The sequence below is a fragment of the Centropristis striata genome, chromosome 8, assembly GCF_030273125.1.
Source record: "Centropristis striata isolate RG_2023a ecotype Rhode Island chromosome 8, C.striata_1.0, whole genome shotgun sequence".
NCBI classification, from domain to species: Eukaryota; Metazoa; Chordata; class Actinopteri; order Perciformes; family Serranidae; genus Centropristis; species Centropristis striata.
In genome coordinates, this window is record NC_081524.1 from 28,633,960 (window position 1) to 28,658,045 (window position 24,086).

The 24,086-nt window shown below is 39.4% G+C and overlaps 1 protein-coding gene across 4 annotated transcripts in view; it reads right to left on the reverse strand.

Moving 5' to 3' along the window:
- Window positions 1–24,086, reverse strand: part of oxr1a (oxidation resistance 1a) — a 181,466-nt gene that overhangs the window by 23,580 nt on the left and 133,800 nt on the right. For all 4 annotated transcript variants that reach the window (XM_059338607.1, XM_059338609.1, XM_059338606.1 and 1 more), the window contains 2 exons: window positions 14,280–14,387; window positions 11,427–11,540 (listed from right to left, as the gene is read on the reverse strand). In XM_059338607.1, the coding sequence (XP_059194590.1) occupies window positions 11,427–11,540; window positions 14,280–14,387 (222 nt within the window). The remainder of the gene's footprint in view (window positions 1–11,426; window positions 11,541–14,279; window positions 14,388–24,086) is intronic.

Genomic DNA, 24,086 nt, shown 5'->3' on the forward strand with positions numbered 1-24,086 from the left:
ACACACCTCATCTACACAACTGTACTTTATCCCTCCACTTCCAGGCAACTCACTTCCCAGTGACTCACTCAAGCTGGCGTTACTGTTCCGAGGTTAAATATGAAAAGTGGAGCAGTCTTTTCCACCTAAACAATAAAAGTTGAGTAGAGCAGACCTGGGACAAGAAACACACGCTTTCCACATGTGCAGCAAACACCTGGGTTGGAATGAGCAGCTACGGTGTCAAAACATGTCCTCCCTCAGAGAGATGCACAACAAACACTGTCTGCCATTCCCTCTTATTAAATCTGGCACATCTGAGAAATGGGTGTTATGTGTTGGAAATAAAATAAGCATCACATGTCCCACACAGTCCACATAAAAGAGGACTGAAGAGGCACTTTCTGTCTATCAGCTGTGAGCTGCTGCTCATAAGACAACACAGGGTGGTAGGTAGTGATTTTGTACGGTCTAATGACAAATGTTGACTTGCAAAGCAAAAAGAAAAAGGGATAGGATAATGACTGTCCAAAATATAGTGAAAAGAGTAAACAACAGTGAGATTAAGTTGGTTTCCTTAATTGGCTGCCAATAGTTGCATATTTTCAAAGCTGACAATCTGTCCTTTTATTCATCTTTGTATGTGATATTCTAGTTGAAAAAACAAAACACAACAAACTCATTTAATTTCACACACATGGTGCGCTGATCTCTGCTATATAAATATTTAATTTCCACTCTTGGTATTCTTCTTAGACAGAACCTGCACAGTCACGCTACATCAGCAAATCATCACCTGATCCAAAGCTCCAATCTTATCACACACAGACAAAGCTGCCAACTCCTCTCTCTTCCCCGTGGCTCCTCCATGGCTACCTGTGCTGCTACTCCTTCCTGCTACACGCTGCTGTTGGCTGCCTGTGCTGCTTTCTCTCTCCAGTGCCCCATCGCCATCACCAACCATCACCACTTTTTGAATGTTAGCATGAGGATGTTAATATTCAGCTCAAAGCTGTGCCTCAGAATTTTATATACTTTTCAGTTAACTATTTATTTTATTTTTTAATTCCTTCCTTATTATCATCATCTAATTGTTTTCTCTTTCTCCTTTTTTCCACTTAAAATAAATATTTATTTTTTTAAATAACTATAATCATTACTAGTATTATTATCATCATCATCATCATCATCATCATATTTATAATTTCTTTCCCCTAACAAACTAGCATATATTACAGACCATGTTTAAAAGTTTTCTCTCCTTTACCAGTTACAGTGGTTTCCCCCCCCAAGAGTAATTCAACAACACCTATTTAAGTCGTCTGTTATTGTTATTAATTGCTATTATTTAGAATTATTATGAATATTAATTAATCTTTTTAAAATTATATTTTTTAGATTGTTATGTTTGTTTTTTAGTTATTATTATTATTATTGCCCCCCCCCCCCCCATTCGTGTCATTGTGTCAGTAAAAAGTAAAAAAAGTAGAGTAAAAAAAAAAAATGATACAGAGAAATCCTGCACAGTGTATCTCCAAACTCAAATAAATAATGATAATTCTCCCCAAATCTTCAAAGAGTGAGCACTGAATTCCCTGAGAGGTGTTAATCAGACAATTTGACTCTATTTGCTACAGTTGCATCTATAGAGCTGAGAGATCAATAAAGTCTTACACTATGGAAAGTAAGACAGCATCACCCTGCCATAGCCACCTCGATATTTCAAGTGAATATTGCTTTTTCCGGCTGCTGCGTTCTTTTCACTCTTAAAATCCTCTAATATATGACCAGTGTTTGTCGCACACTGACCTCTATGGCCTCCAATATTTTCTCAGCTGCTGCTGAAGTGTGGTACTGTGAGGGAGGATGCTAAACTCACCCGTCTCTATATTATGCCCACATATTAACCTTAAACTTCAGACAGACTTTTTATTAAAACTGCTGAACTGTACGGTGAGGTGAGGTAAGGTAAGGTAAGGTAAGGTAAGGTAAGGTAAGGTAAGGAAAGATATGGTAAGGTAAGGTAAGGAAAGATATGGTAAGGTAAGGTAAGGAAAGATATGGTAAGGTAAGGTAAGGAAAGATATGGTAAGGTAAGGTAAGGAAAGATATGGTAAGGTAAGGTAAGGTGAGTTATGGTAAGGCAAGGCAAGGCAAGGCAAGGTAAGGTAAGGTGAGTTATGGTAAGGCAAGGCAAGGCAAGGCAAGGCAAGGCAAGGTAAGGTAAGGCAAGGTAAGGTAAGGTAAGGTAAGGTGAGGTGAGGTGAGGTGAGGTGAGGTGAGGTGAGGTAAGGTAAGGTAACAGAGCAAGCATTGAGGAGAGAATGGTGAAGAACTAATATAACCTCACTAAAATCATAATAAAAACAAACAGACTTTATTTGACATCATTTGAGGTGAACCAAGACTTATCAATGTCCTGAAGTGACAAGATTCCAGTCAGTCTTGGAAACAGGATTTTTTCAGTGCGTGTGACATCAAAGGAAGAGAAAGAGCATAGTGCAGCATAGTAGACTGGCTGCAGCACTGAAATCCAAAGATGAAAGAGCTGCTATGCTGGCCTCAGACTGTGAGTAACGGTTGTTGGGTGGGGGTGGAGGAGAGAGAGGGAGGAGGAAGGTTGGATGGAAGAGTATTGAAATGGAAGTACAGGAAGAAAAAAGATGAGGTGAGAAAAGGAGAGGAGGGGTGCTGGGAAAACTAAAGCCTGACAGGGCCACCAGGAGCTTGTCTCGAAGGGTTTTGTTGAGGTGGATAGAGCACATCATCATGGGAATCTACTCTACAGGAAGCTGTGAGGGAGGCTGACACTGATGGTGGGGACAGGAGATGGGTGTAACACTGTTAGATGACAGCTGTGGTGGGCCTGCAGAAATCAATATCCTTTTAGTTTCCAACCAATATTTCTCTGTTAAAAAAAGCTAAAAAAAAATAAAAAATAAAGGCTGTGGCTTCTGTGAAATATGGTTTCTGTCCAGACTATAGCGTGGTGAAGGACAGAGGGATATATTGTAAATATCAGAGATATTGTATCAATAAAAGACATAAAGAAATATAAAAAATACCTTAACATTTATTTAACAAATTTATTTTAAAATTAAAATGAGCAAAATTCCTTTAAAATGTTTTGCATATTAGTTGAATTTGTCTGTATGTAACACTAAAGGATTTCAGAGAGGAAGCCAGCAGGTGCCACCCAGCTTTGACCTTGTCAGTGACACATGGTGCAATCAAAAATCAATCCATAGCTCCACCTTGTGGGCATGGCTGTGTTCTGCAAGAGGGAGTACACAATTGTTTGGATTCATCAAATGTCAGTAGTTAGAGGTCCTCAGGTACAGTCTGCCCTGTTGTTAATATCACCTAAAATAACATCCTGCTGCCAGGCAGGCACTCTGATGAGTCCATATATCTGAATCTAGCAGGCTCAAAAACATAAAACATAAAACATAATTTGTATGCTTTAACCACAACATTGTAACAAAAACATAGGCTGTGATTATTTTGGTCAGCAATGAGATTACAATAATTTAATATGAAGACTTTGGAAAAATAATTAATTGAAAGTTTATTGAACAGTATTTAAAGAAAAAGGTATTGGGTTTTGGTTTTCTCAAACTTTAAATATAATCAGCCGAAAAACAAATAAGAAATATATGTAAAAATTAGATGAATAAATAATACGTACCTTTAATTAAAAACACAGTCCAAAAACATCGTTTACAAGGTTTAATTGGTGACTCTTAATTGCCCATAGGAGTGAATGAGAGCACAAAAGAGTGTCGGTCTCTATGTGTCTGCCCTGTGATAGTCTACTATATTCAACATATTTCAGTCAGTAACTAAGTGAAAATCAATACTGCAAAGGAAGGGCTGCCCCGGATTAATAACACAAGACAAAAAAACGGCCTTATTGCAAAACAGAAAGCAGCACAATAATTGTTTTTGCCTCGATTATCTTGTTTTCATAATTGTCAGATGCCAAAATTGTAATTGAAAATAAAATGTTAATAATAACCCAGCCATGCAACCTGTTCAGTTGAGTAGGATCGTAACACACATACCCATGTGGCACCACATATATAGGTAATCTAAACTGGTCCGACTTCCTCCTTTACTAATTTTAGATCACACCCAGCGGAAGAGAGGAAGGAAGGAAGGAAGGAGGGAGGCAAAAGAGGTGCCAAAAGAGGAAGAGACAGAGAAGGTCACAGTAGTAGCTGTGCCACCACGGTGAGTAAGCATGTGTGTGTGTGTGTCAGGATGAGCACGAGGAAGGTCTGGATAGGACAAAGAGGACGCGCTTGCCCACACAGATGACCAGAGCGCAAGTATGCCAACAAGCCAGTGGCTGCCAAATAATCCAACGACAGCAAGACCGCCAGCCGGAAAGTCAGCCAGCTACCCATGCACGCACACACGCATATACACACGTGCACACACATTGTCATCCAGACAGTCAGCCAATGAGCCATGCCTGCAAGATGTGTTACTTTTTGCTGCCAGTACCAGCAGGCCAGCAGGCAGACCGAGAGCACAAGGACACTTCAGAGCTGCCTTATCTGGCCTTTAGCTCCGTCACAGAAACACTGAAAAACATGGCTGGATGGTGAAAAACTTTTACCTTGTTGACTGAAGCGTGGGCAGTGTTGTATGAGCATATGATGGATTCATATTTTGCATTAGATATTCTATGGATTTTGATTTGAAACCTGTGTCAAATCTCCCCCCTTTTCTTTTACTTTCTTACAATGTTAAATGAATAGTATTGATTCAGAAGGAGACTTGTATGTTCATCATTTTCAGTAGTTTTCAACAACTACAGCAAAAATTTAACTTGCATAAAACTCATCTTTTTTCTTCAAGTAAAAAATGATGCCAAACAGCACCTGTCCAATTGTGAAGTCAATCCTGAGCACCCAAGTCTCCACGGTTGACTTAAAGATAAATATGTGAAACAACACATGAAGACATTTGGTGCCATACAGTAATACATACACAGATGCTTGGTAAATGCTGGTCAGAACTGTTCCAAGTTAAGGTGTTAAACAGGATAAAGTATTCCAACAGCAAAACTCCACAGCATCATATTGGAGGTGTCTGCACAATGTGATAAATTCCAGCTGCCATAAAACTGTACAACACCAGCACAATCTGAACATTTTTGCATATAATCTGCACTCTGAACATTCTCCACTTAATTTGCACTAAGTTGTATATAGTATATATAAAGGTCTCTTCTTAGATTGTTTTTTTATCTTATCCTAAAAATTATGTGAATTTTTGCAGCTGTAACAAAGGAATTTCCCCGCTGTGGGATTAATAAAGTCTAATCTAATCTAATCTAAATGCAATTCTGCTGCAGGCACTTTAAAGCGAGACTATGCAATGTTGAAGGAAAAACTAACTAATTCTTCCTTAAACAAACAAAGAGTTGAATACAAAAGGTATAAAATACACATTAAACTGAATGCCCCCAGGGGTTTAGCTGCTTCAGTGGTACTTGTTACTGATGCGACCAGTAGAATATGGTGGCAAATTTTAGCTAAGGGCCCTGTTCAGACCTTGCATTAGCATGCATCTTGGTCGATCTCATCACAAGTGGACTGCTCGAAGTGCTGGTGTCAATGCACTCAAAATGCATTGAGGACGCCTTAAGTTGTGGTTGCTTAGGCTACATTTGGAGGTGGTCTGCCCATAGTCTTTCAGCATTGTGTACACAAATGTGTCCTGGGCTACATGACGGACTGCTTACTCAACTGACCTCCCGCTTGGACCTGCAGGGTCTTACTGTGCTCTTCATGCTAACAGTCAAGCGCTCAGTGAGTGAATGTGATGCTCTCTATCCCTGTTTGCATAACTACTAATAATTACTTCATAGGCTATAGCAATGTATACATCCCTTTCTCTATATTCATGTCAGATTAGGTGCAGGATGTACATTACTGCCTGCTGCTGCTGTATTTCTCATGTCAGAGAATCCACTCAGATTGAATCTTGTGTTTTGGATGCTATCAGAATTATTACTATTAGTGCCCTTCATGTGTCTTTAGCACTGTTTATGTGCATATAGAGTGGGGAGGTGAGATCCAAATACAAGTTTGCTGACTTTTTCCACTGTGTTTACCCTTTTTAAATGCTTGTTAAATGTTTTAAAATGCATCTTTTGTGATCACAAGTGGAAAGTGCAAAGTGTAAACAACCACCAAAACACACTGAAATCCGGCCTTAACAACTTGCTGAGGCGGTCTGGGACTCGTTTAACCTCATATTTTTTGTGGTTTCTAATGTTTCCTGATGTGTCACCAACAAAGAAGTAAACAGAAAATATGTCATCAATGCAGGATGTGGTGGTTGCTTTGGTGACGGTGTGCCAAGGCTCTATAACTCACACCTTTTACGACAAGTTGGACAAAGTATTGTATTACCCTCAATTGTTTGAGCTATGGAAGGCGATGGTGGCTGGTGGATTCTGCTTAAAGCTATCTTCTAGTTATATGGACACTACCACTAACTACTCACCCGCGTAGCAGCCTGATTGGTTAAGGTTAGGCAATGACCTCAAGTTCCTCAGGTTAGGATAGCCCATTGATCAGGGCAAAAGACCTGAACAAATCAGGTAATGGTAACTCATGAGAGAATAGATACTTAGCCAATCCTAACCCAGGAATTCTATTCATGTCATTGACAGGAAAAGGAGTAGCATTCATAATAACACCGTGGCAAGAGTGTCAAAGTTATGATCATGTGCCCTTTAAACTGCAAATGGAAGTTACGTAGGCAGTAATGAAATTGTTCAAAGTGTTCAGCTGGCCATGCATGACAAATACAGGTGTGAAAAGCAGAGCATCTCTGCTGTTCATCTTTGTTCAAATCACTAAAACACATTTTGAAACTAAATGTAAACAGGGTCTATTGCTCTTCTACACATGTCCATACCAACCTGAATGATAACTCTTCATATAATTTGCGCACTTTTATTTTGAAAAGGGCTTCTCTTCACCATGTTAACTTTATTGTTCAGGGTTCATCATGTCCTGCATTCTTGAGTACTGGCTTTATTTTATGGAAAACTGAAGCAACTGTGTAAACAATAGCAGAGCTTCAATAAACAATAACATATAATTTCGGTTTTGACTGAAATGAATAGCCACACAAAACATTCTGCATGACTGCAGTGGCTATTTAAACATCTAATAGGTTTTCTGGTGCTAGATCTGACTCTTTTTATAACCAAACGTAAAAGAGAAGCATGTGAAAGTAGTTCCTCTCCAGACTCATTTTCATCAGGGTTATACTAGCTATTTGCTGCTTGCACTGCTGTAACTACACACCTCCAAGAACCATTTATTTAGATAATATCCTCATTGAGATGTATGTGCCGACCACAAAGATTGGTTTGTAATTAAAAGATGCCGGGGATTCTGGATGAAAAAAATTAAAGAAGCCAAGTGAGTTATAAGGTCCTTCGTAGCACCTGGATGCTGCTCACTTCTACAAGACTACCAAGTTTCCCACACAGGGAGAGAAAGAGATCGGAGTGTGCAGGCAGGCACACACAAACATGCAGAGTTGACAGATACAGACACACACTTTCACACACAGACAGAGAGACAGACAGAGAGACAGAGAGACAGACACACACACACACACACGCACACAAAACGCCTCCACAAACACATACAGAGTTGGCACATCGGGTGAGGTAATGTTCCCTCCCTTCTGCCTTCCAAGCACACTTCCTCTGCCTGGAATAATTGCTGCCTGGCTGCTTGTCTGGGAAAGCGAGCTGCTCTGTTCATTAGTTGCTCTAAATATCAGACACGGCATCACTTTTAAAGGCTTAATTTCACTGCAGTCACAGCCCCTCTCTCCCTAGTCCTCACCCGTCGAGAGCCGCAGAGTACGCTCCTGTTCTCGCAGGCATGACCTAAATAGATAAGCAGTAAACGAACGGGGCCCTTTATTTTGGCAACTGGGGAGAAATTAACGGACAGAGATGAGAGCAGACGAAAGGGGAGCCGTTGTGGTGGGAGGGTGTCTGTACTCAAGTGGAGCAGCAGTGACAGTGATGGCGATCGAAAAAGCTGTTTCCATTTTCTTTCAAAAGCCGCAAAACACCCCGTCCGTTTCCATGGAGACCAGCAAACAGTCTTATTTCTTAAGGGACCACTGGGCCTCCTGCGGTGCTTAGTGATTGGCTGATTCAGATGCTGCAGGCACAGTACCTGAGGGAGATGGTTTACACGGCAGGACAGGATGCGTACAGCTGACTGGATCAGACCTCAAGTCACTTTAGACAAAGACAACATGCCTCTTATCTCCAGCTTGGCTCCATGTCTTATGTGACACTAGTGAGGCTACGAAAAAGGTGATGTAAAGTAAAGCACATTGTCCATGCATCAGAGCTGGAATAAACCGAACACAGAACAACAAGGTTACACTCGATAAGTACCCTGGCTTATCTCCATACAATGTTTACATGCACACCGAATAAGTGATCACATAAACCAAGCACTGAGAGGTGGTCAGAAATACATCTGGCCACATGTGGAAATACCCTGTATTCACATATTTGTGAAAAGAAACTACAATGACTCAAATCAAAATTGCTGTCAGCAGTTGAGTGCTAATTACGAAGCAAGCATTTAGCTGAGATCGTTTTTCTAATAGCCCATATCACACATGCACTTTGTTCTGTAAAACCTCCAGCAATTTTACATGTCAGCTTCATAATTGAAGGGCCACAAGCTCTTTTTTTATTTCTATAGAGGTTACTCTCGTGAATATGAAGCAGACATATTAATGGATACAGCACAACAAGGTCATGGTGATTTTGGACATATAAATATATGAGTGCACTTTTAACTGAATGTTTTGTGCTGCCTTCTTAAGACAGAAAAATAATACATTTCATATTGAGGAATTAGAGCTGTCAATCAATTAAATTATTTTTCCTTTTAAGACTGTAGCTTGTAGTTTGGTCTGTTAAGAGGAGACTCTTGGGTATCTTCTGATATTTTAAGGTGAGAGGGATCTCTCTGAAAATGTCCATGGCCATCGCCAAAACTTATAATACCAATATACTCATTGTATCTTTATAACTCTTTATAACCCAGCTCACAACAGCCTGTTAAATCTTTCAATTATCAATATATTAAATATATAATACATAAAACATATTGTGTTAATTATGACAGCACTATTAGGAACAGAAGTAAATTAAATTAGTTAAAAAAGTTACTTTATTTAAAAAATGTTGTAAATGATCTAAATGTAGTATGTAGAGAGGAAGTGTACATATTTTTCATATTGTTTTTTTTTCTTGGTGTCATAAGACATTATTAGAGTTTTTTTCAGTTGTTAGTGTCATAAATCCATGTTTACAATAACTCATTTTTGCAAAACTGTAAATGCTATGTGAAGCCAGTTTACTCTTTATCTTTCGAAGCTTAGTTTGAACAGTATTGTTCAAGATGGTCTGGTTTTTACTCCACCGAGTGGAGAGAGTATGGCAATGAGCCTGGGGAAAGTGAACAATAGAAAAGTTTTTTTGACTAAAAAAGTTAATAAACATAAAAAATAAGTCTGTTGATTTACACATTGTTTGTTTGTCACCCGATCATGTTCCTATTGAGCCATAAATATAAAATAAGAAAACATCCTAGGAGGCAGACTGTATGCCTTACACTTCATTCATCATGATGCACAGTATTTCTATTGTATTGATATGTTTACATTTCCAATTGTGATGCGGATGTGATGTGATACTCCATGTAATTATAACATTGGTTCCTGTTCTAATGTGCCTTACCTCCTAATAAAAATATTATAGAAGAAAAAAAAAAGTCTGTTGGCTAATCATCTTGTTTGAATACTCAGTCTGGGAAAAACAAAGACAAACTACAGATCTCCATCAACAAGTCCAGGCTCTGAACTGTCCGACAGTCAGCTGTTGGTGAGTGTCTGTTGCATTAGTTTTTGCTGTGCGTCTGGCACTAGCTGGACTGTTGTTGGTGTTTTTTTCAACCGTTTGAGCATGTTGAGTCAGTGGTCACTTTTAATGGCTGTTGAGCTTAGGCAAATCTGTGCAACAAGGGGGAAGGGAAGTGAGGAAAGTAAGCTAACAACTGAAGTAAAGATGGTACAGACAGAAGGCTCTACATCTCATCTGATCATTCCAATGCATGAATATTTTCACAACCACATGGCCATCTGGAATGAAGTAATGTACGACCAACTGATCAGTGTAAAAATGGAGCCGGACGATGCTTTGTTACATGTACGTATCATGAAAACAGTTTGTATATCTGCAGTCCTAGAGCTTCTGGTTTCCCTTCTTGAATGACTAAGATAGATTGCCACCAACTGCCAGTATGTAGATTTATGCAGAACGTACGTGCTAGCTGGCCATTGGCTGATGTCTTTGCGGTGTAAGTGTAACTTTTTGAGTCAGACACAAGCGACCTAAAGCAATGCAGTGAGCTTTCGTCGCTGCAAGTTCTTTGATGTCGGTTAGGTGTGTCTTGGCATTTCAAACCAAGAGGATTAATTCTTATAATAAAAACCACAATGTTATAAGGCAGTAAACTATAGCTTATGGAAGTCTCTTATCATATATTTTTTTTGCAGTTCATTCTAGGGCTATTTTATTGATTAAAAATGAAATACTTTTATTATGTTGATTTGTTGGAAGTACGATGAGACCTTTGTAACCTGCGCTCCTACTGCCTTTGCATCAATGACCACAAAGGAAATAAATGTTAGACTTTATGCATTATAGTTTCATTTTTGCAGTTGTGTGATTTAATCTCCTCCTTCTCATGTCAACTAAACAACACTAAATCTCCAGTGCATGCTTACAACCAGTTTTTACTGTTGTGAAAGCACAATGGAGAGCATAAAGCTGTTCAATGACTTAATGTTCATGTGTGAAATGTACAGAAAAACTGTGAAGCAGCACATATGTCCTTGATCTTGACTATATGTGAAACACAGCACACATACACATCACTCCCTGTCCTTGTAAAAGACAAGGCAGGTTTATTATCTGACCTATCCTTGGAAATTATTGGCACCTCGTGTCTTTTCTGTCCTTGACAGGATGACACATCCTCTTGTATGTTCACCTTAAGGCTGACAATGAACAGAGCTCTAACAAGTGACAGCCGTAGTTGTGTGTGTGATGCAGTATGTATGATGTCGACAGAGAGGCTCAGTATGTATTCCTGCTGTTTGGTTATGTGTGTGTGCATGCTATAGGTACTATAAGTACTATACATGAGCCACTATGTTTGGGAATCTGGTGTCTATGGGTCTAAAGGATTCTCTTCCATGATCTAATATCTGCTTGTAGGGCCTAAAACTAAGACACACTGCTTATTGGTCCTACTGGTGGCTGAAGTGTATGGATAATATAGTTTAGTTAAAGTGTGTGATCAACATACCGTCACCTTCTCTAAATCAGCTTCTGAGGAGGTGGGAGACAGGGGGCTGATGGGACTGAGGGAAGGGGAGCTTCCGACACTGGAGACGTACTCGGGATCAGGAACGTACAGAACCTGCAAACAATATCCATGGCTGTATTTACACAGGCACTGCCTTTGTGCAAACACGCAGTGTACACCACACACACACACACACGCACACGCACACACATAGACAAAAAAAAAAAAAAGCACTTTTCTTCTCACACACACATATGCATACACACATAACCCACCCACAAGTTCCACAAGGCAAATGACAGAAAATTACATGAACAGTCTTGTGCTCTTGACAAGGGTAAACAGAGAAAGGGAAAGTGACATTTATGATGGAAAGTCAACGTGTCAGAATGTGCAGTAATGGGAGTGGTTAGAACACAGAGTGACTGTAGTCAATGTATTTCTTTTCCATGCTTAAAAACATTAATCAATGATGATTTATTAGGACAGCAACTACCAGTTAAACTCCTTATTATTATTTTTTATTATTTTCTTAATAATTTGATTAATCATTTTGTCCATAAAATGTCATAAAACAGTGAATTAAGTGCATAACCATTTCCAAAACACAAAAATATTAAGTTTAATAACAAAGAAGGCTAAAAAAAATCAGCACAATATTACATTGATCTTTTTATTGATCAGCTTGACCCAGTAAATTATGTAAGTGAATCAGCTATTAAAATTGTTTCAGGTTAATTTTCTATCGACTGACTAATTGATTATTTATCTGATTAAGTGTCTGCTGTATTTCTATATTGATGGAATGTGTGGATTAGTGTGTTGCAATAACGCATACTAACATATGTCTATTGCTCTCTACAGTAATGGTGAGTTTTTGTTTCATCGGTTGTGTAATGTAGTGACACATAAGGGGGAAGGCTTGCTGTTAAAGGGATAATTTGACCTTTTGGGAAATATACCTGTTCATTCTCTTGCTGAGATTCAGATGAGAAGATCAACAATAGTCTTATAGCAGCATACATACAGTCATGGAAAAAAAATATTAGACCATTGTTTTCTTCAATTTCTTGTTCATTTTAATGCCTGGTACAACTAAAGGTACATTTGTTTGGGTAAATATAATGACAACAACAAAAATAGCTCATAAGAGTTTAGTTTAAGAGCTGATATCTAGCCATTGATAATAATAGATAATAATAACCAAAGTCATTATCAAGAAAACCATGGAAAATGGCTAGATATCAGCTTTGAAATTAAACTCTTATGAGCTATTTTTGTCATTATATTTGTCCAAACAAATGTACCTTTAGTTGTACCAGGCATTAAATGAACAAGAAATTGAAGAAAACAAGGGTGGTCTAATATTTTTCTCCCATGACTATATAACACGTAATTTGTGGTCCGTTTAATCTGTACAGAAACCAAAGTGTTAAAACCACAAGCTGTGTTCACAGAGTATGGCTGTGAATCTCCAGCCAGATTTTATTGTAATTCAGAGGGTTATAAGGCAATTTCAAATGATTATCATTTCATCTTGATGCATTAAAATTTTCTGATATCTCTACATGGTCTAGCTTTAAAACTGGGCTTGCTACGGGCTCTTAAAGCAGTAATGTTTGTTGTAATGTAATTGTGGGGCCAGAGGGGGTCCAGGCTTAATATGACAGAGGCACTGCCTCTCCCACAGTTTTGGCTTATTGACTCTTCTGCATCAAAACAATCTTTCAAGAGAGAATTGCAATGCATCTAATCAACTCTGAGCTCTACCAGCTGTTTCCAGTCTTTATGCTAATAGCTTCATATTCAGCATACATTCATCAGAGTGGTGTTGATCTTCACATATAATTCTCAGCAAGAAAGCAAGTATTTCCAAAATGTTGAACTCATCTCTAAAGATAGGGCTACGGAAAATGTTAGCAGGTATGAAAGCCTTTAATTATGATAAAAAATGTATTGTTTAGATTGTACATTTTTGGCTTTTACCAGAAATTAAGACCTATAAAGTCACTCTAGGCACAGTTTTGGGGTTACATAAATGTGTTGCTTATGTTATGGTATAACTTCTGCTTGAGCCGTGGAAGGAGAGCGGAGCTGATGCTCCAGTAAGTGCTCTCCACACCCCGTTGTTTGGACGAAGCTCAACTCAGCATTGTTTGCCGAGAGCTGAGATGGGGGATGCCAACGGGTTTGGCGTATGTGTGTGTCTGGAATTTATGTTGAAGCCAAGAAATACAGAGACAAAATATCATTTTGGATGTTTGTCACTTTCCCCCATAAAAAAAAAACAAAATTGGAATTTGGATCTGTTGATGAAAAAAGAAAAGAACGATGAAAGCCAGAGAAGATGGCAGTGTTGTGTTTAGTGAATGTTTAGTGGGCTAAAGATGGGTAGTTTGCGTCATGTTGTCGGAACTAAAGCATCTTTTGGCGAATTCAAGCCTCACACATATTATTATACCTACAAAATAGGTCCTTTGCAATGAATTGCATCCTAATGGGACACATGACTCTGTAATTAGCAGGAAATTAAGTGGGGATGCAGATAGTAGGGATGTGAACAGTGAGTCAGCAAGTTCCTCAGAGAGAGTGGGAGGATAAACACATGCAGCATGTGGTGTTCCCAAAAAGACTTCTATGCCCAATTTTGCCACCTAGATTCCCATATAATATGCAGGAAATGTTTAGTGATTGTGGGATGAAGAAACCACTGAGAATGCATTATGAACTGTGAAAAGCAGCTCCTGCGAGATGGAGCGGTTCGTGAGAAGGTGTAGATATGAGGCTGCCAAGGGACGGTGATGAAGTGATGCAGCTGAATATATCAGTGAAGGCGTGCACGGCGGTTCACACCTGGCCAGGCACCACTGCTCTGGAGAACAGCTTGTTCAGCTGAACCAGTTCGTTGGGTGTGGTGTCAAACTTGAGCGCAATGCTGTTCAACGTGTCCCGCGATTCCACCTGGACCACAAAACAAGAGAGAGGACACAGCATCAAACTTGTGTTCCTGTTCAGGGTATTTCCATAAAAGCTGCACAGGGAAGACTTGAAGATGTGACACAGTTAATGGGAGACAGAGAAAAAAGTTGGAGAATAGAGCTGTGCAATTATTACGTTAATGTTTGATTTTGGGATGTTGTGCAAATGAAAGCTGTCAGCTGTTGACCAAGAACTTCCACAGGAGGCAATGTTGCTGGCAGAAATATGAACTTACATGAATGTCAGCAGCAGTCTTATGTTATCTTGAGAATGACTCATGTAGCTACGTCTAGGATGCATACTAAGATAAGGGTTTTAGCTGTGATTGATCATTTTCAATATTGATTCATCATTTAGTCTTTAAAGCACCAGATAATTGTGCAAAAAGCCATTCATAATATCCCACACCCCAAAATGATCTTCAAATTGATTGTTCACTAAACTCCTCCCCTGAATAATGATTGTTTAATCATAGCTTAGTAAGCCTGACGCAATAACTGTTTTATTAGAAGATATATTGTCAAAGAGATAATTGTGATAAACTATATTATATTCATTTTAAGACCATTTAATGGCACTGATATAATGAAGATATATTACCATGAAAATGCAAGGAGAGCCTTGTAAAGAGCAATACGCATTTAATTCTTAAGAATATATAGACATTGCATATGTAAAAAAATAAACATACAATATATGGACATGTCCTTGACTTTTGTTTTTGGTGACCTGAATAAGTCGATAATGTGATTATCATGCCAGGCCTACTAGCTTAGCATCTGTAACAAGCCACAGAAGATTTAGGTTTCGACCTCTCCAAAGCTATAAACTCAAAAGGAAAAGTGGATGGATTTAAACGTGTGTTGGTCTCTTAGCATGTGCAGCTAACTGGCTTAATGACTACAGTAGTGGCTGAGCGTTACTTCCTAGTCCAACCAAGATTTCATACTATTCTTTTGTGGGGTTAAAAGCAAAAGACTTTGTTAATGTCTAGCATATCCACTGTAGGGAAGTCAATCTTGGATGCTACTACAGGGTGGCCCATAAAGTTGGAATGATTTTGTTTTGTGGTTTCATTTTCATTGTGATATGTTTGGAAGAAATTGAATAATAAAGTTTTGAGAATAATTCACTTTATGTCAATAATAAATCACCTTGTCACAATCATTTCATGGAAAGTGGTAAAACATATTTTATTCCAACTTTATGAGTGACCATGTATATCAGAGTGAAGGCTAATGCTAGCAGCTTGTTCCTGGTCTTTGTTGTTGTTCAAATTCATCCCGTCAAGCCTTTTGTCTTGTACAGCAAGAAGGAAAATATACTTTTTTAGTACAAATCAAACCCCTATCTGGCTAGTACAAGTATGCAAGCTAAGCAGCTACATATTTTCATTGTTGTGCTAACCCTTACCATTATGCTAGCTCTACAATAGACTGCATCTAAAGTGGAGCCAAACAATCTTGATTGTATAGGTCATAAAACCTGCACCCTCCATGTTAGCAGATTGGACATGAGCCAAACTATAAAGTCAAATAGATTTTTCCCAAAGATGGTTTCTGTTATTTAAGGTATTTCTGACCATGCTGATGTCTGTTCATATGTGTCATTTTTCAAGTATGGCTTTAATTAGTTATTTGATTCTATAAATCTGAATGTAACGGCATGATTGACAGCTGTAATTGATTTACAATTTGTCGGGTTGGTGATGCGGGAATTCCATACCACAGCTCAACCAGCTAATCACTACTGGGCTGACTGGTTCCAAATGTCCAAGACTGCAGTGGTTGTATAGGAGATATTTTCAGTTTTGAACAGTGGGAGGAAGTGGAGACACATCATCCATCTTCATGTACAGTCTATCAGCCCTACAGTTAATTCCATTTGAAAAAGCACCTGATCCTGAACTATATCAAGGCTTGAAACAAGCAGAAGAGGAGGAAGTATTCCATGTTTTTTTTAGGATTAGCGTGTCATACAGGCTGCTGTTGTGGTGACATCCTGTGCTCAGCTGTTGCACCCTGCAGTTTCACACAGGTGCATTTGCTTGTCTCCACCAGTTAAAATCCATACAACAAAGATGTGCTCCACGTGTCTAAACTAGTTAAGCATATAACATGCCCAGTGGGAGTTTCTACCTTCCAAATAAGGATGACAACCATGTCAGAAAGTGCCTACGTATGTGAGAAACGTGGTATAAGTGAAAAAATCGGACTCAGGGGAGAGAACCCTTGAGAACCAGATAGACAGGGCTGACTCTGAGCCGTGTATAATTAGGACAGGATAATGGCACTGTGTGTTTTAGTGCAACAGTCATGGGACTGCCTCAGTGGTTCTCAGCATGTGTGTGTGCAGTTTTTCCTATGTGTGTGTGTGTGTGTGTGTGTGTGTGCAAACAGACCAATAAAAAACACCACAGAATGACAGCTTCTCCAAGTTCTATGCATGACAGATTGTTTCCAGGAGGATATTCTTGCACCAACAGACAGACAGAGACACACAGCACAGACAAGTAGTTGAGTAAAGGGAACCAAGACAGACAAGCTGGAACATTAATAACACAGGAGCGTGTGTCAGGTAGTCACACATGACATGATCAGGCTCATGGTCACATCAACACATATCAACATTGAGGGGAAGAAGCAGAAAATATAGAAACTCAGAAGCTGTAGCAATCAATAAATGTTTTCGGTGACGTGCACTACCTCAGGCTCCATAAACAGACTATTTTGTCTCCAGGTAGCAACGGAAAGTCATTTTGAGGTTATAAAGGGAAGTGACTGTATCTTTCACTGTATAACACAGGTGGTGGATAGCATTTTAACAAGATAGAATCCTAAGAAATCTAAGAAACAGAGAGATGAATTGTGCATCTATGGGCTAATATTTGGTTTGGACAAGCGCTTTTGAGAATTCATATTTCAAATATTTGAAATATACAAAGTGAACTTGATTAAGCAAGAACAACGGAGCCATGTGGCATCATCCCCAGAATCTGTGGCTCCGAGAGGAGAGCAAATCAAGCACTCATCAGCACAAATATCCAAAGAGTTTTATTTTGCCTGTTAGCTTGAGCATCTTCTGATGATGGGGTAGAGCAGGGCTTTGGGGACAGGGGCCAAGGCTGGGGACCGAGACATTGTAGCTGTGGACTGTCTTGGGGTGAAATGAGATCTTGCTGTGTCTGCTTTGCTCTTTAAGATGCATTCTAAAAAAAGATTTTCCTCCACAAGCAATTGACACCCCTTGAGTAATTCATGCAATCATGCGATTTGGGAAAATAATATTCACGCCAATCCCCAAATCCTAGCAGAATCATGACCACTAGTCATTAAAATTTGTAAAATCTCATGTGTATTGTATTTGGATCTGGTATTTGTATAAGCTCCTGTAGCATATTTGCCCATGCCTCTGATACTGAATATTGGTATAAGTTTAAATGAGTAACGTTCATGTTTATTTAATAAAAAATAAAAAAAATAAAATCCCAAAAATGCACACTAAAGCCCACTACAGGCTACCAGAGGAATTACAACAACATTGATACAACGATTCAGGGAAAACCCTCTTAGTGTAACCGAGCATAGTCATATGATAAAAGGCAAGCAAATCCTGGCTGAAATCCAGCAGAAACGGCTCATAAAAGACTAATCACCACTACAGTTCAGTGACAGTGATACTGCTGTGTCTCTTGCTTTAGCTGAAGAGGACAGCTCTTAACCTTTGGAGCTGAAATGTCTGAGATGCCGGTCGCTCAAAAAACTGAACTGTCCGCAAAGTGAAATCCAGAAGCAGCTGACAAAGTAATTGTCAGGCCATTGCTTTTGAGTTATTATTTCTTTCCGTCCCTTTTTTCTGGGATGGATTAGGAACTACCTAGGGTTGGATAAAACTGGGCTGAGAGTGTGTTAAGTGTTGTACAAAGACCCAGATTGCAGGCTACACTGGGTTTGGATGCCCTACCCTTTGGGGGAACACACTAATCAGATCTGAGGTCAGTCATGCAGCTGGGATACAGTCTCCATGACTCAGCAATGTAAGCAATTCTGAGTGGACAACAAAGAACAAGGCAGAGCAGGGATGCATTGTGCAGTATGGCTGTGCAGGGCAGTTTTACCTGCAGAGGTTTCACAGTGAGAGGAACTACAGTGCAGATGATGACGGGATGGCTGGAGGTAAAGCCGCGTAACTGGTTGCAGAGAGATGTCCCTGGATTAAAGTAAAGTGAGGACTAATGGCAAACTTTGAGACTTCCTTTATCCCTCAAACACAGCCACTGACAACCATACTATAAAATAGTCAAAACAAATTAACCATTATTAATTACTTTAGCAAATGACAAGTAAAAAAATACATAACAATCCACATATATGCCGCCTTTTAACCCAGTTGTCTATTTTTGCCCTGTTCTTAGACACATCACCTTGAAGGGTCAAAGTGGAGATCCACAATAACAGCAGTTTGTTGAGATGATTAAATTGTCCTGCTAGATTAAATGTTAATTTGATCAGTTTCTAGAAACAAATCAAATTAGAAGCCTTCCCTCATATTTCAAAATGCTATTTGATACCTTTATATCTTCACTACTTGTTCATCAGACCAGATTTAATTTAATAATTTGATCAAAGTTGAGATTAAGTTAAATGGGGGTTGCACAGCAACCGAGGCAGTGAAGACATGGACAAAGCTCGTGGCTGTCTGGTTTAGAAATGAACATAATTCATCAGAGGCAATTCCTCTCTGTGTGCAATATAGATAACGACATGTCTAATATGTAGTACACAAAGCCAAGTAATCAGCTCTTCCATTCAGTTATTTTGCATAGGTGAATACCATTGGGATGAATTTTTAAAGAGACAACCACAACTGTATTTTTAGCTACTATTCCACTGTATTTACGAAGGTCTAGTTAGTTTGTATAGTACCTGCTAGTTTGTAGTTAGCTACCTATTTTTAGCCAGCAAATTATAATTTATGCAGTGGTTACCAAGTTAAGATATTCTATATGTTCTATTCTATTCAACACAACAAGGTTACCATCAACAATTTATACAGTTCTGCCCATATAATTTAATTTCCTGAGTTTACATGAATGATAACATCTTAACACAGATTTAAGGAGCCTGGTTTCCTATTTCAATGGGGGGGCTAAATGTCTGATTTTACCAATAATTACTTAGTTTCTTCCAATAAATCATGAAATATTGTGTACTTTGGTTTAAGTATTCACCTATATATAATAATACTGTTGCAATATCCAAATCTGTGGGACCATCAGAGCCCTTAAATGGCTAAATAACAAGGCTACTGTTTCAAAATCAAGGAATACACTTATTAATCAGCGATCTCATGTAAGAAGTTGTGAATTTATAAATGAATTAAATCAGTAGGGGCAGTCCCCCCCAGATTAAGTTAATGTAGTTGAAAGTCAGAGATTACCGTTCGCCATAGTGACAAAAAAAAAAAAAAAAGACAGTAGAAGGATGTTGTGACGGGTATGTGTGTCAAACATCTCATAATTGAGTTGTTAACATCCACTCTTAGACATCTTATGACAGCATCAAGGTCCTTCATGAGTTGTCAACTCATCAGCTCTGTAAAGGGAGTCGTACTGTTCGTTCGTTGAAGCTGGCAGCATGTCAGCTTGATAAATTTCCTGTCCTCAAAGTCATAGAGATCAGACCTAAAGTCTCTGTGACTCTACAATGACACGCATTCACCATGTGCTTATAACATTGCCATTAAAAGCTGAATAACATTGACAAAGTATTGGCTTAGCATTTAAAAACCTGTTACTGTGGTGTGTAATAACTGGGTCAGTCAACACATCGTAAAAGTATTTACAACCCCCTGTTCAGCCTTTGTGTCCGTGTGATACCCTTGGTACATGACTGGCCTTTTAAGATTGAAAACTCAAAAGTCTTATTCTAAGAGTTAATAACGAGTATGGGTCATACAGTGTCAGAGCATTTCAACCAACTGACATAAGCACAGAGCATTGATTTTACCTAGGTACTATTTGCTAACGTCTCATCAATGGACTATTCATTTTTAGCTTCATATTGTAGCTCAGCTGAAAGCTAACCAATAGGCCAATCAGGCCTACAAGACATTTACAGCTGCTAAAGACACTGTTTTTTTTTTTTTTTTTTAAAGATTATTTTTTGGGCATTTTGTTGCTTTATTGATAGTGAGAGACAGAAAGGGGGTGACAGAGGGGAAGACACGCGGCAAAGGGAGCCCAGGCCGGACCCGAACCCGGCTCCGCCGCATACATGGTTAGCGCTCTACCGGTGTGAGCCACCGGGATGCCCCAAAGACACTGTTTTGAAATGTTTTTCTTTAGCATTCTGCAACATTAGGTCACATATTTGGCTTCTGCTGATGAAACCTCTGCCTTTTGCTTTTAAACTAGATATTTTACAGCGCAGCTTAACCGATGACAGATGCTGGCTCTTGTATTTGATAGCTAGTGTGGTAGTTCTTGTATCAGGAGCTCAGCCAATCAATATGGATAAAAATATCCGGTGTTCAATGAACTAAACATTGGCAAAGCCAGGTGGTGGGTTGATCTTGGAACTAAATGTGGTGTAATAATAGAAGGATTCAAGTTAGCTTTTTTAAGCTCAATGAATCACTTTATCTACATAGGCAAGCAATGTTAGCCACACAAGTACTGTAGCTCCGTACGTCTTTGAAGGCACCACTAAAATTATACATGTAACTGTACCAAACCTAAGAGATGCAGCCATTGATTGTACTGTAAGAGGAGCTATCTCTAACTCAATTAAGTGGCAGAGGACAGGGGACATGCAAATGTGACTCACTGATAAAGACACCGTTATTGACACTTTGACAGAAGAACGAGGGAGGGAAAGTGAAAGAGAGTAATCACAATCAGGATCATAGCCACTAATGACAGGTGCACCCTATCTTCTTATCCCGCGGATCAATATTAGCCATTATTCATCTCGATCTGGGGATGAATAATTAAGCTTCTTCCTGTTTGGGCCACAACTGTCCTTCTTAGCAGAGGGGTAGAGGAAGGCCATGACAGCCATCTTGAAAGTGAGTGACATCTAGCTAATGGTCACCTTGTTGAACAGGAGAGGACGCACAGATTCAACAAGGGCAGTCGGATGGACAGCCAAAGACTAATAGCTCCATTAAGGAGTCCACTGGCATCTTGGTAAGAACGTTAACCATGGAACATGAGAGCAAATCCATGAGTGCTCCTGCAAAAGGCCAACCAAGGAAATAAGATGCAGTCTCAGGGCCACGGCTTCTTGGTCAGATTATGAAGCAAGTGTTGGCTGATCCACAGTTTTATTCAGGACGTGTTTCTGCACCGGATAATTTTCTCAATGAACAATGAGAAGATGAGTCACACACAAAAAAAGACACTAGTAAAATTAGAAAACTGGAAAACAGTAAAAGAGAAACCATAATCAACATAATGAATCATCCCTGTCGTCACCAAACTGGAAATAAAACTCAACAGTGTGCGGTTTAATCACCCATAATGCCATGTCAAATCAGCTATCGCTCCTCATTTTATAATGAAGGATGAAGCCCAGCTTTAGCATGACAGTTGCCATGGTGACTTTGTCGCTACTACCCTAATGGCATGTCTATTGTGTGCAACTACACCCTTGCTGATCGTTTGCAGGCCTAAATTTAGAGCCTGTAGAAGTGACTGGGGAGAAAGTCACATCATTCTGTCCTTTTTAAGGGGGCACAAAAAAAGTTTGCCGTCTCACTTTCAAGCTCTGATGGATCCCTCCTTGTGCCAGGAGCTGACCTCCTGCCTCAGGCTTTGAAAGCCTTTTCCATTGATTTACCAACACATATACAGGAATATAACAACCCGCTAGAACCAGCAAAGCAAATAGATATTCACTGTGACTTAGAAATGCCAAAGCTTAAGCAATATTTGAGCCAGGGTTTTCTGGGAGAGGGTAAAAAGTACCCTTTATTTAGTTGTATTGCTTCGAGGGACCAACTGATAATGGGATTTTTTATAGGCTGACCAATACCAGTATATGAGGGGAAAAAATAATCAATAAATGATATGGCATTAGATATAATGTATTTTAGAGCTGGAATGAAAATAGACCTTTTCTATCTGGATTGTGCACTGATATGACTATGCAAAGATATTTAGAAGGCTGCTTTCTTAAAAAAATAACTCCAAAACAAAACACCAGTCGTGGCCGTGATATTTTGGCTTCACTTTTATACAGTGGGAGGAAGAGGAGACGCATTGTCCATTCTTTATATAGTGTATGATCAAAACCAGAGTGGAATTTCACTCTGTAAAACATCTTTGGCAGAGCATAGAGACTGACTCTGTGGTGCATGTTTACCAGAACAGCCTTTAGTGGCTTGGCTAAAAAAACAAAATAATGCTAATATAGCTTATGAAGTTTCAAAATGAGAAACCTGCTAACAGCAGCGATACTGCCCTTGGTTTTATGGGGGCAACAGGGAGGTTGTTTTGATGAGACATTTTATGTTTTAGAAAGATAATTGCCACAAGGGAAAGCTTTGGCTCAAACTCTAGCTAAAGGCTGATTTGACTGGAGAAGTCCCCTCACTCGTTAACACAATGTGTTTCAAATGAAACAGGTCATTAATCGACTATGGCCAGCAACAAATTCCCCAAAATAACTAAAACAATCCTTAATCTCTAGTTTTTTCCTTTGGTTAACTGTAAATAAGAATTGCCCCAACACATAGGTGGAGCATCAGCACCAGGAATACTGCTCATCTACCTACCCAGCTGTCTCCATCTTCTCCACATGCATTTCTCTCTATCTTTTCCTCCATCCCTTTCAACATCATCATCCACACATCCGTCCGATCCCATCATTTCTCTATCATCCTTTGACTTGTTCTCCTACTCTCAGACAGGGAGCTGTGAAAGAGCTGAAACAGTGGGATCTCCTCTCCAACCCAGCGGTGAATAATGCAATCAGAGTGACTGATTGTCAGGAGGGTGCGGAGTTAAGATTGCCACCGACGTGTGTGTCTCTCCGTGTTCGCATGCGCACACACCTGCCGGCTGGCGTATGACTCATCTAATGTCCACAAGTCCTCTAATGCCCACAGTGCTTCCTCGAAGCCCAGCAGAAAACCATTCAACCTGCAGACTGGTGACACTGAGACATCCTCTTGACATCTGGTGAAACTGTGAATCCTGTATGTCTGTAGACATCCATCCAATAAGATGTTGTGATATTTAACAGGGAAAGTGACAACTTCGACCTTTTGATACAGTAAAAGTAAGAGGGTCACTGTTTTTAGGGTTCATCCTCTGGGCACCATGAATGTCTGTTCAAAATGTAATCATCAATCATCCGATAGTTGCCTAAATATGCCCAAACTAAATACATTTTTTTACAACAATTTACAAGAACACAAACAGCTGATAATGTTAGCTGACTGATCATGTTGCTGGCCAGAATGACATCATGAATGCTGACAACCTCCTTCTTTGCTTCATGGCATACAAACTGGAATTGAGACAGTCTTTCCCCTAAAACTGCTCTCTAGTGTCACTATATGAAATGTAATGAGAGCTTTGCTGCCAGTTCTGCTGAGAACACTGCAATACACTGTGTGGGTAGAGAGGGTCAGGCCAAAAAATAAACATGACTCAACATTAAGGAATAATTCCAG